The 12,070-nt window shown below is 35.5% G+C and overlaps 1 protein-coding gene across 2 annotated transcripts in view; it reads right to left on the bottom strand.

Moving 5' to 3' along the window:
- The window catches only part of pug (pug C-1-tetrahydrofolate synthase, cytoplasmic), a 75,042-nt gene that overhangs the window by 42,999 nt on the left and 19,973 nt on the right, over nt 1-12,070 (bottom strand). For both annotated transcript variants that reach the window (XM_068363553.1, XM_068363552.1), the window contains exons 11-16: nt 7,479-7,652; nt 3,172-3,308; nt 2,576-2,790; nt 2,040-2,157; nt 895-1,112; nt 640-795 (exon numbers count right to left, since the gene is read on the bottom strand). In XM_068363553.1, the coding sequence (XP_068219654.1) occupies nt 640-795; nt 895-1,112; nt 2,040-2,157; nt 2,576-2,790; nt 3,172-3,308; nt 7,479-7,652 (1,018 nt within the window). The remainder of the gene's footprint in view (nt 1-639; nt 796-894; nt 1,113-2,039; nt 2,158-2,575; nt 2,791-3,171; nt 3,309-7,478; nt 7,653-12,070) is intronic.

The raw sequence follows: 12,070 nt of genomic DNA, 5'->3' as shown, positions 1-12,070 counted from the left end.
GTTAACATTGGTGATTTAACCCAATTTGAGAAAAAAAATTATTTAAAGGAAGTTCTAGGAAATAAATGTTTATAACAATCATAACTAAATTAAGACACTAAAACAAATAACCACAGAGAGAGAGAGTAAGCACAAAGCTTAGCAAACTTGATCTGATCCCGATTTTCCCTACTCACTTCCTAGCAAGGCGGTGAAGTTGTCACTTTAGAATTGACAGAATTAATAAAATTTTAGAATTCAAAAGTAAGTTTCATGGTAACATTTAAGAATTAACAGAATTAATAGAATTTTAGAATTCAAAGTATGATTCATGGAAACATTTAAAAATGTCAAAATTTCAGAGTAAGTAAAATACATATTGAAATTATGTCATTCCAAGAGTATATTTTTTTAATTGTCTAACCTTTCATGAACTTAAAAATGGGAAAATTAATTTTTAGAAAACTGTACATCATAATATAATTTGTCAAATATTTGTATTTTCATGTGGAAAATTCACTGCGCACTTGCAAAAAATTTTGGCCAATTCTGAGATTAGAACAACAATATCCTTTTTAAACTTTAAAGAAAATAAATATGCACATCTATCATCTTACATATGAGCAATAGAAAAAACAAAGCAATCAAAAGAGAACAAACCTTTAGGGCTATTTTATCAGCAAGAATAGATGAATTGCCATGGGCAATATTTGCAAAAGGACCAGCATGCACAAATACTGGTGTTCCCTCCAATGTCTGCATGAGATTAGGGCGAATAGCGTCTTTCATTAAGACTGTTAAAGCTCCACTTGCTCCCTGAAAAAAAAATCTTGTGAAATTTCTCTCCCTATACACATGATAAATGAAATCTCATTTACATCAAATAACACTTTCCAATAAATTTCATTTGCTTACTAGATCTTCTGCAGTTACTGGGTTACCAGATGTATCCGAAGCTACCACCATTCTACCTAATCTTTCCCTCATGTCTGCTAATGAAGTAGTTAAGGCAAGGACAGCCATAATTTCACTTGCTACACTGATGTCAAACTGGCACTCACGAGTATGGCCTTTCTCTGTTGGACTCTGTCCAATGGTAATTTTCCTCAAGAATCGATCATTTGTATCCATTACTGTAAATAAACAATTGTCATAAGAAAAATTATAGAAGCAGTGAACATATGAGAAAAGATGTTCAAAAGGTTTATGTTAAAAGTGGAACAATTGAAAATACTCAGGTCACATCATGCAATGCATCAAAACCAACAGATTTTCACTGAAGGAAGCAGAAGTTAACATATACAAAACCTGTACATATATAAAATAAATCTATACACTGTAAAAGGTTTGCAAAACATACATGAAAGAAGCTACAATAATACATCAGCCTAAAATTTAATCAGACAAAAACCCCACCTATGAGAGAAATCTACTAACCTAAAAGTTGTAAAATGTAATGTTACATAATGCAACAGGTAGTGATGACACAAAGGGCCCTTTTAACAGGGATTTTATAACCTAAGTAATGAAAAAATAGGAGGCTATCAAGATTATCAAATGAAGTTAGTCCTCACTATGCCTTGTTCATTGAACAGCAGCAGCAAAAAATATTCAAGATGAATATTAGAAAATAACACTATTTATACCTACAGTCAATTTCTTTTAACGATGCAGATTTGCACTGACTCGTAGGGGTGCCCTTTTAGCTTGGAAAAGTTTCCTGATCACTGATTGGTTGGACGAGATAATTCTAACCAATCAGCGATCAGGAAAATTTTCCGAGCTAAAAGGGCACCGCTGCGAGTCGGTGCAAATCTGCATCGCTAAAAGAAATGGACTAAAGAAAAGTGCAATATAGCTACTTGAGAGTTCCTTGTTGCCGTATCTAAATCCAGACACTATACAGCATTCAAAATAAAATTTGCTTTTTGACTACAATCAAGCTGCCAAGGTCCTTTAACAGAACTTTACAGGTATAATATTTCCAAAGTTACACAAACTGCAGCAGAATTTAATTGATTGTTAAAATGAATTGTTTAAAGGAAAGATTCATATCATACCTCTCTGCCAAGTTATGGTTTCTGGGTCGATGTTTAGTCTGACAAATTTCTTGACTTCTTCTTCCGTTAATTTGTCTGGGTCAGTTTCAACAATACCTAGTTTCTTCAGACGATTTATCTGAAAATGTGTATAGTCAATACAGAAAAAGGATATAACTAATTATGTTAAAACAAGTATAATGTAGGCAATGGTTTTCAGCAAAATTAAACTTGATAAAATTAACAATTTAAAGGTTTTTTATACAAACCCATATCAATCAGTCTGAATATTCCTATGTAATCATGTTAAAACTGTATATAGTTAAAAAAAAACATCAAACTTGGAGACCATTCACAAATGTATATCTTTGATCCATTAGTAAGAAGTGACGATCCTAATCATTCACCTAACTTGGATTGGACAATGTAAAAAAGGGGCATGATAGGTGGGTACTTATATGAGATTGGTGGGTCGATATAAAAAGATTTATCAACTTCACTTTGTTTCATCACAAACTCATGGTTTATTGTATAAAAAAGGAAAGTATCTTAATCACCTGAATTTGAGAGAACTGTCGTTTACCCTTGATACGGGGGACTATTCTTCCATACAGAGCTTGGTCAGTCTGTGTGGCCTCATGGAACATCCTTGCATCAATCTGAGCAGCCAAAAGGTTGTTTGCTGCAGTTATGGCATGAATATCTCCAGTCAGATGGAGGTTGAACTCATCCATTGGAATTACTTGAGAATATCCACCACCAGCTGCACCACCTGTACCATTAAAAGAATGGTTTGAGTCTCCAAATCACATTTGATAGGGCAAACCAAATTTCCTCTAACACCCCTAACAAGACTACACGATCAACAATCATTCAACTTCTTAATCATGATGTCAACTGCATTTCCTTTAGCTTACTGGGTTATTTCAAAAAGAGAATGAAGATTAGCAGTCATAATAAAACATATGTTCAAGAACATCAGTCAAGTAACTCAATATTATCATACTCACCATGTAGTTGGACAAATTAAGAAATGGTACTTTCAAATAAGGAAATACAGTAGTAATTTCTATTAACATACAGTATGATTCCCAATGAAAATCCCACCCAGAAGTTATTTAATAAATTTACAACTTATACTCTTGAAAATTACCTTTTATTCCAAAAGTAGGGCCCTGAGAAGGTTGACGAACGCAAGCAAACGTGTTTTTCTTAAGGTGTGCGCCAAGTGCCTGTGTCAGACCAATTGTGGTAGTACTCTTACCCTCCCCCAGTGGGGTGGGAGTTATTCTGTAAGGATTAAAACATTACATTCCATACTGGCATGCAATAAACATGAATGCAAGGTACACCTCTTTTATTAAAATCTACAGGATAAAAGGTTTAAAAATGTGTATAAACAAGAAAACCTATAACTACAAGACATCATTCAATAGTAATAACAATAATAGATTGATTTTATCATTTCAATACTCACTCAAGATGGAAGAGCTCAAATGTCGTATAAGAAATAAATCATTGTATATAAAATCCTTTACTCCCACAGGTAAGAGCAGTCTGAGTATATACTAGACATGACTATAGCATAGCTCAAGTCTTATTCCAGCCATCATTTTGACATTATATTCAGTCAATAAAATACAAATACAGAAAATAACCACCAACTGGGTGGTTGGGTGAGAACTAGAATAAATCCAAGTATCAAAATAATGAATGTAAAGAGAGTTCTATATGAGAAAGTGATTGTACCAACTGTGATGTATGGATCGGAGTTGTGGGGAATGAAAGTGACGGAGAGACAGAAATTGAATGTGTTTGAGATGAAGTGTCTGAGGAGTATGGCTGGTGTATCTCGAGTAGATAGGGTCAGGAACGAGGTGGTGAGGGTGAGAACGGGTGTAAGAAATGAGTTAGCGGCTAGAGTGGATATGAATGTGTTGAGGTGGTTTGGCCATGTTGTGAGAATGGAGAATGGCTGTCTGCTAAAGAAGGTGATGAATGCAAGAGTTGATGGGAGAAGTACAAGAGGAAGGCCAAGGTTTGGGTGGATGGATGGTGTGAAGAAAGCTCTGGGTGATAGGAGGATAGATGTGAGAGAGGCAAGAGAGCGTGCTAGAAATAGGAATGAATGGCGAGCGATTGTGACGCAGTTCCGGTAGGCCCTGCTGCTTCCTCTGGTGCCTTAGATGACCGCGGAGGTAGCAGCAGTAGGGGACTCAGCAGTATGAAGCTTCATCTGTGGTGGAAATGTGGGAGGTTGGGCTGTGGCACCCTAGCAGTACCAGCTGAACTCGGCTGAGTCCCTGGTTAGGCTGGAGGAACATAGAGAGTAGAGGTCCCCTTTTTTGTTTTGTTCTTGTTGATGTCGGCTACCCCCCAAAATTGGGGTAAGTGCCTTTGGTATATGTATGTATGTATCAAAATAATTAATTCTTGTTTAAAAATGGTTCAATAAAACGACCAGGGATCTATGTTCTAAATACCCTATTATTCTGGAAGGAGTGACAAGAGTACTTAAATGTATAACAAAAAGATTCAATCCAGGCCAACAATATCCATTCCTGGCAAAATGAATATCTTTCTACAATTGACTGCAAAGTAGGGATGTGAAATAACAGTGAGACTAACATACCAAAATCCAAAGAAAAAGGCTAATGTCCTAAAATGAGTAAAGTCCAAATACACAGAAATTCAAGAAATACAAAAATGACAAATCATAAAGCTCACATTAATATATTAATTAAAACTGAATAAGAACAAATTAAATGAGTACAGTATTTTAAAACATTCCCTGATTTAATTACCGAGCCAAGGGACTAACGTTCACCAAAATCACTTTAGCCTTCTCAAATACACAAAATGTGATGCAAAAACTGAAGCACATTGGCTCAGAGCTGCTTCTAGAACTTTATTCCAAGAAGAGTTTTCTGGTAAGGTTAAGAAAAGCAGCTACCCTTTTGCTTTCAAAGAAAGTGGTCATATTGAATCCAAGTAAAAATAATTAGCTTCTTTAAAACAAATGACAAAGCATTTTTGAAAGGTCTGATGAGTCTATGTACACCAAACCAACCCTTCACTAATTCTTCTTTTAAAGAAAAACTTCAAAGCTCTAATTGAACAGAGAAAACTTCCCCATTGCCACTACAATAAACCTCACAGTACTGAGAAATGAACAAGGTAACTTTTTGACTCAAAATAATAAATTTTAACTCTGAAGCTTGGTACCAATGATAGAAAAGCATCTTTAAAATAGAAAGCTGAAAGAACTGAGAAAGCCCGTATCTCACCGATTTATTTTAACCGAGGCTAAACCCAAATGAAACAGTGTCTTAACTGTCAAAGTACTGAAGCAAACCCCTTTCAAAAATTTAAACCATCAAAACACCATTCTCCATTTAATCTCATTTTGTTAGGAGATGGATGTTTCTCAAATAAATGATCTGATGTTATGTCGAAACACTGCTAGTAGATAACTGCAATTTTACACGGTGAACATAAATCAATAGTGACCTATAACATTTATTAGATGGACCCAGAGAAACTTTTTCATACCTTTAAAATTTCATGAACTTGGTCAGAGAGTTTCATTGCTTCTCACGAAATAAAAAAAGTGTCACTAAAATGGTAAAGCCTATGAGTGAAAGGCATCCTTGCTGCTGCAATGGACAGGCTACAGATTTTAAAAATTTCTTGTTTCTGACATGGTTTTGGTGCAAAAATTACCAATGAGGCTGTCAGAGAAGATTTTCCAACTTGGTAAATGAATCGGTTGGCTTGATGAAACTATGGGTCTGGAAGCAACCCCCTAAGACCAAAAGGGACCTAGGAGAATCTCCATTACGTTTGTGGATACTCTGGCAAAAGGAGGAAAACTGAACTATCTGATATTCATCAAATCTTGAAGCACATCTTCCACTACCGACATTACAGGATCTTAGACCTGAGAGCAATACTGAACCGACTTTCTTCTGTGATATCACTAATATTTCTATCATTGCCCTTCTCCAAACTGTCTAAATGTCCAGACACTTGAGGATGAAGCCATTCCAGCAGTACAAATTGATCTTGTCTGCTTATGAGGATCTGGTGATACATTTTGATTTCCCAGTAAAAAAGGTACTTCACAACATAGTCTATACCTTGACAGAATTGGAATTTTGCTACTTTATAGATTCTTGGGTTGCAATATTTCCCCCACCATCATTAATTGTACAGCATACTGTATAACATTATTTATGAGAAATGGGTCTTTGTCTCTCACACACTTAAACTGATTAAGATAAAGAAGCCCACACAGCAAAATCTCCGTCTTTTGACCGCTAAAAGACTTTTATAATGGAGAAGTAGGGAAGGCAATCAATATATTTTTTAGTTAGGTTACAAAATATATTTCGTTAATCACAACGGCAATAATTATATACCATTGTCTAAATCAGTTTTTAGGAATGATTGCAATCATAGATAAGATAGCAAGGGAGGAGGGTAGAAAAAGATTTAGACCAAAGTCAATCCTCACTGAAAGAGTAATGTTGGCCAGTAAAGCCAGATTGTACTAGCAAAGCCAGACTGTACCCAGAAAACTCGTCAAGAGCAAATTACTCACTAGCAGCATGAGGGATGATGGCAGATTTTTGCATACTGCTCTGCCTCCAGCGTGATCCAAACATGAAGAATGGTATCAACACAAAAAATTTGGAAAAAGCTGCAAAATTGTTTACCAGCAGATACTGCAGTACTACAAAATACTTTAATAAGGCTGCCTACTAATGTTGGCTTCCCCCAAGAACATTTGATCTAAAGGTTAAAGTGTAAAACCCTATAAATATTTTTTCATTGAATGCATTTCAACACCCATAAGTCTCCCTTCACAGGTTTTTATAGAATACTCAATTTTTTGTCATTATTTACAATTCTGTAATCAGAAATAATGTGGTATATTAATGAATATTCCTTCTTAAAGGAACTATCAACACTACAACTAAAAGTTACCAATAAAAAAAATTTGAAGACAGTATGCATATCAATATTTATAAAAATTAAAAAACATCATCAATTACTTTCATGACCCACATTCTATGCTATAATCAATTATTTCAAACAAATTAATCTATTCAAAATGTTAAACCTTATGTAATGAATTTTACAGCGGATTGATTGATTGATAGAAACTTTAAATCAATCAATCAATCAATCCGCTGTAAAATTCATTACATAAGGTTTATAAATTTCAACAAAATACCTATAATCATGAAAAAAGAAAATAATTCAACAAAATTGATGCCTTGCAGATACTGTCCTATTTAGTTAACATTCAAATTGTGAAAATATTAAAATCAATATTAACTGTCTCTTACTAAATATTTTGCATTTCAATTATTTGATATTAAGCGTCAAGATTGACAATGTACTAATATTTACCTCGGAACACAAAAAACAGTCCTTAGAAAACTGGACACTTACCCTGCAACAACAACATATTTTCCATCTTTCTGAGAAGAAAGTCTGTCCATAACAGATAATGACACTTTTGCCTTCTTCTTGCCATAAAGATCAACTTCAGAACCTAAAAGGCCAATTTCATCTGCAACCTCAGCAACATCTTTGGGGGTTTGGGCACGGGCAATTTCAATGTCACTGAGTGAATATAAAGAATACTTATTAGATTTAGACAGAATAAAATAAACATACAAGAAAAATTCTGCATTGCAAACCTCTGTCTCACAAACTTATGCAAGTTTCTAACTTGAAAAATTCTTCTTTATAAAACAATATCTTATCATATAAACCTCCCATTCACAGATGCCCACGTCAGTAGTCTGAATGTCCCCACACACTTCAATTTATTGCCCAACAGCCTGATGATGATTAAAAGCATAACCTGGAGCTTCAACTACCCCTTAATCATATGCCAAACATTTCTTGCCATTTGACATTACAAACATACCAGTGTTAGTGCGACACAATGTTGTTCAGAACCTCCAAGGCGAAAGTCTCAAGATGTTGCTTAAAGAGCCTTTAGTGTTTTTCATGTAGAGACTTATGAAATTCACTGGAAAATGAAGGCCCACTTTGCTACTAATAGATCATGTAGGGGAAAAGATAGCCAAGGGTGCAATGTGCAATGATACTGGCTGCCCATTGGTGCAATGTGCAATGATACTGGCTGCCCAGAGTTTAGGCTTTTAGAATGAAGTGAATTACCAATGATAACCCTAATCAAGTAGCAACTGTGTGGAAATTTGCCAGACTCAAAAACTCCCGCAACTTTCAAGGAAAGTAAAATGGAGATAATAAATTTAACAAGTGTTCCAGTATGAATTCTTCTAGCAATGACCTCTATGGAGGCTTAGTCGGGCTCTTTAAAAGCAGAGAAAGGTCCGAATTTACTAGGTTTTGACGACCTTTGAGGAACTTTTCTATAAAAGCTGAGCAACCCATTCAAATTTCAATGAAAAACCCATGTAACCTTTACATTTGCGCTAGGCAAGGGACTAGGACCTATGTTAATGCCACAACCAAGCCTCTACTAGCAAAAAAAATCACCAACATCTGAAATATGGTTTACCCATTCAGCTCAATTTGAGATTTAAAAAGATTTATCTAAAAACGGCCTTTCCTGTTGTATATGAACCATATATTTAACTCCTTTATTATATGTATAAAATGGTTGATCAGTAGTGCCTACTTCAGCAAGCAAACTGTTACCATTTAAGGTTCTAGTTTATCAGCTTTCTATCTCAGAATCTAGTGGTTAAGAGCAGACCAGATCATGGGAAGGAGAGGGTTTTGCAATACAGTCAGCCCTACATCTTTAGGGATGGTAACATACCTGCAGAGAGTGCAAAATTGCATAATATTGGTACCCTACGGCGAGTAATGTGATTAACCCCGCGAAACAAAAGACCAACTCCTAAGTATGGTCAATTAACGCTCAAAATTCACGGTAATGTTCTGTAATACATTGTTTTCATATGGTTTCTATTACTGCACTGTAGTTTTATATCAGTTTACACGCTAAAGGTAATTTTATATTAATAACACTACTTTAGTACAAGAAAACACGGCCTTAAACAAGCAAGTCATCACCACGTCACCATTTGTATAAGTAACAACAAATCACTGTTGTTTCTAATTAAGAACACTCCCTAATACTGTAGTGTACTGTATATTATAGTAATATATGTACAGCACAATCCCTAGAGCAAAGTTTAATTAGCTAAGATGAGAGGACAAATCACTCCAGTGATGAATGTCTTTGAAAGAAGGCCTCATAGGCCTAACCCTAAGATTTGTAACCTAAGCTTTTCTTCAATGAACATTTGAATACTCCAAGACAATTAACATACAAAAAGAAGGAACGTCATCCCAACTACCATTTACAGAAGTTCTACACAGTGAAATCTCATGATGCAATCCTTATGGTGTAGTATTATTATTATTACTAGCTAATCTACAACACTGGTAGGAAAACCAGGATGCTATAACCCAAAACCCAACAGGGAAAATAGCACAGTGAGGAAAAGATAAAAGGAAACATAGAATAGTGAGCCTGAGTGCACCCTCAAGCAAGAGAACTCTAACCCAAGACAGTGGAAGACCATGATACAGAGGCTATGGCACTACCCAAAACTAGAGAACAATGGTTTCATTTTGGAGAGTCCTTCTCCTAGAACTATAGCTAAAGTGTCTCTTCTACCCTTACCATGTGGAAGGTAGCCACTGAACAAATGCAATGCAGTAGTTAACCCCTTGAGTAAAGAAGAATTGTTTGGTTAAATTAGCCTTGTCCAGTGTATGAGGAAAGGGAAGAATGTGTAAAAGATAGGCCATGCTATTCTGTGTATGTGTAGGCAAAGGAAAAAGTCATAACCAAAGATCAATCCAATGTAGTACTATCTGGCCAGTCAAAGGGCCCAATAACTTCTAGCAGTAGATTAAAAAAATGATGCAGCAATCTTAAGGGCAATGGCATGGGTAAAATGGTTAAAGAAAGGTCCACTTGATGCTTGACAAAATTCTGAGAATGCTTTTTCAATGATGGAAGCTAGGAAAGAGCTTGTCAGCCAAAGAAGTGGTGTTGAAATGGGAGGGAAACAGCGAAGGTTGGATGCAAAGAAACGGGGTGGTTTGAAAAGAATCAAAATTTGATTCAAAATATTATGTAGATTTTAATACATGTAATATCAAAACTGTGATGAGAAAATCCATGATGATAGAAATAGCACCAGAGTTTCATGCTCGCATGAAGGCGATCAACTCGGTCAGCCCTGTGCACCATCAGAACATTTCCTGACTGGTGCACTAGAACTGCTGGCCAAACCTTGAGTTAGCCTAGGGTTTGAAAGAAGGCAGGTTAGGCAAGAATCACTACCCTTGCCTGAAGGCACTAGTCCTTATATATTTAACAAATGAAGCACAAGAGTTAATGTTATGAAACTTTTCCTATCAAACCCTGAAAGCTCATTAATAGAGTATCTAAAGAGGTATTATTTTTCTCCTCACCATTATCAATTAGCTCTGACATCCCTGGCTTTTCCCCGAAGTAAACATTAATTGGAACTTGTTAACATGGTCCTCTACCACCTGAACTCTCCATATCAACAGTAAGCGATCATACTCTTTAAGATCATCTAAATTGCAATATTCCCACATGAGACAGAATGAGGATCCTGATCTCTCAGCAATAACTCTTTAAAAACTCCCAAGAATCACTAACAAAATCCAGAAGAAGAAATCTCATTATTCATAACATGAAAAAACTTTCAAGTACTAACTACTTAATCATTTTTTACCTAGTTATTCACAAGCAATGAACCTAAATTACCAACCATAATAGGAAAAAGGTACAAATATATAAAATCAAATATGAAAACTCAAAACTTTTGTTAATAGGGGTCTTCTGCTTCAAGAGAAAAAAACATGGTTTCTTACAAGGTAATACCAAGGGACTAGTAATTAAGAGAAAAATTATAGATATGATAACCAACTTCTGATCTAAAAGATTTCACATCACTCATGAGAGGTGCAGAAGATTTTAAGGCTACTGGAATGAGATGAATAGGAATATTAAGTTTATAAACACTGGAAGCCTGGGAAATCCTTCATAGCTCCGCAGATTAAAAGTAAGGATGCTCCGTCATAATCATGACTATCCTCTGTCTGTGGGAATTAAAAAGTATAGTGTCTGGAGACATTTGAAGACCACAAACATAAGGGCATTGAAATTTAAGTATGTATCACGCTTTCTGAAAGGAATGGATTTATTTGTATAAGAAATGCTTTGAAAGTGATATGCTAAAACTGCTACTTTATATTCAAAATATGAGAGAGAGAGAGAGAGAGAGAGAGAGAGAGGAGAGAGAGAGAGAGAGAGGAGTGTGTGTGTGTGTTTGTTTTTTACAAATTTGGAAAACTATAGTCTGTTTCATCCTAGCTGGCAACTGGCGCCGAACCACATTTTAAAAGCTCGTCACTGATTGGCTGTTGGTTCAGGATTCCTCCCCTCCCGCTGACCGACGACGAAGCAAAACATAACATTTGTCCACGCTACATGATGTTAATTTTAGCTTTATACCACACTTAATTTGCGTAATATGTACCTGGTTCTTTGGTCACACAGATTGAAGGTAGACGACGAGCATTACCTTGAAAAATAGCCACATCTTAAAAAAAAATAGAAAAAATAGAAACGAGCGCTGAAAAAAACTTTGAAAGATAATTTTTTATACACTTTTTTACCTACAAATGTTATGCAAACGAATAAAATTAGGATTATTTTGTAGAAAAAATCCTCTGGAATGTCATATACCTAAAAAAATAATGCAAGGCAGGAAAATCATGCTGAAATATTTGTCTTTGTACCGCGATATCTTTGCAAATTTTGGTGACGTTTCATCGATGGAGAGAGAGAGAGAGAGAGAGAGAGAGAGAGAGAGACATTATCTCATAAAACAGGTGCATCTGGAGTGCCAAGCAATTTTTGCAGTAATTCTTTCTTCATTAAAATAAACTTCCCAGCATCTCTCTATCTTTTCTATAATGTAAGATCCCCT

The sequence above is a fragment of the Palaemon carinicauda genome, chromosome 40, assembly GCF_036898095.1.
Source record: "Palaemon carinicauda isolate YSFRI2023 chromosome 40, ASM3689809v2, whole genome shotgun sequence".
NCBI lineage: Eukaryota > Metazoa > Arthropoda > Malacostraca > Decapoda > Palaemonidae > Palaemon > Palaemon carinicauda.
Note: the sequence above shows the minus strand (reverse complement) of the source record. Positions and strands in the feature narration are given on the sequence as shown.